This window comes from Cyprinodon variegatus, unplaced genomic scaffold (assembly GCF_000732505.1).
Source record: "Cyprinodon variegatus isolate N-32 unplaced genomic scaffold, C_variegatus-1.0 Scaffold406, whole genome shotgun sequence".
NCBI classification, from domain to species: domain Eukaryota; kingdom Metazoa; phylum Chordata; class Actinopteri; order Cyprinodontiformes; family Cyprinodontidae; genus Cyprinodon; species Cyprinodon variegatus.
The window spans coordinates 684,843-686,038 of NW_015150859.1; the positions used below are offsets into that span (position 1 = coordinate 684,843).

Sequence of the window (1,196 nt, forward strand, 5' to 3'; positions counted from 1 at the left end):
CTCAATTCATGAACACTTACTTTAAGAAAAAAATGAAATTTCTAGATTTTGATTTTTCCAGTGTCAGAGTTGACTTTTTATCTGCTTTAAAACCTTGAAAAAAATACAAAACAAATGTTTAGTTGTTATGATTAAATTGAAAATGAAATGATGTCACAGAGAGCAGAAATTTGATTAAACATAAGAGAGAAAAGATATCTATGAAGGCCAGAAGAGCCTCCTGGGAGAGCTCCTCATGAGCCAGGACCTTCTTCAGCAGAGGCTGTTTCAGAGGCTCTCTGATGCAGCTCCACAGACGCTCCTTCCCTCGAGCTTTGGTCATCATTACTCGACTCAGAGTGCTCTTTGGAGGCGGCCTGGAAAACATAGAGGGGGTTTTAAAGGTTTAAGCAAAAAGCCCATTAGGTCCTCCTCTTTTAAGCCCCATGTACGCTACCCTCTGAAAACCGATCTGTGCCGAGCTCGATTCCTCACATTTACACACCACGCTAGCGCGGTTCCTCGCCTCCTAGTGGGGATCTACGGTACAACTGCTCTCTAGAGGGAATCAATCTAATCAACATGGTGGCATCTATAACATTCAGGAAATACACTGGAAAAAAATCACAATCTAGATACGTCATTTTTTTCTCAAAATTCTTAAAAGTGTGCATGTTCTTGAACTGAGAAGAGACATTTTGCCAATGGAACAAGACAATTTACATTTAAAACAAGAAAACACAATTGCATTGTCTTATTTGAAGTGCATTTTATCTAAATATATTTTTTTAAGAGTAAAAATACTCATTCCATTGGCAAATCATCTCATTGACCTACTCAATTTAAGGGAAAGCACACTTAATTTAAGGAACTTGTACTTATTTCTAGATTGTTTTTCCAGTGCAAAGAAGCCTTTAGTGAATTTACTTGACAGAGTCGGCTTTTGGGAAATGGATACGACAAACGATAGCCTAATCAGGGCTTAGAGACGCAGGAAACGACGACACAGTGGAAAAACGATCTTGAAATAAGTAAACATTTCTTAAATTAAGTGTACTTGCCATTAATTTCAGTAGGTAAATGAGATAGTTTGCCAATGGAATGAGTAGTTTTACTCTTAAAATAAAATATTTAGATCATATGCACTTGAAATAAGACAACGCAACTGTGCACTGGAAAAAAAATCTAGAAATAAGTAAAAATTTCTTAAATTAAGT

General features: G+C 36.5%; 1 protein-coding gene across 1 annotated transcript in view; it reads right to left on the reverse strand.

The window, feature by feature from the left end:
- LOC107093067 (unconventional myosin-VIIa-like) overlaps positions 1–1,196 on the reverse strand; it is a 105,863-nt gene that overhangs the window by 15,834 nt on the left and 88,833 nt on the right. Inside the window, exon 32 of the mRNA XM_015387887.1 lies at positions 218–356. Coding sequence (XP_015243373.1) covers positions 218–356 — 139 coding nt within the window. The remainder of the gene's footprint in view (positions 1–217; positions 357–1,196) is intronic.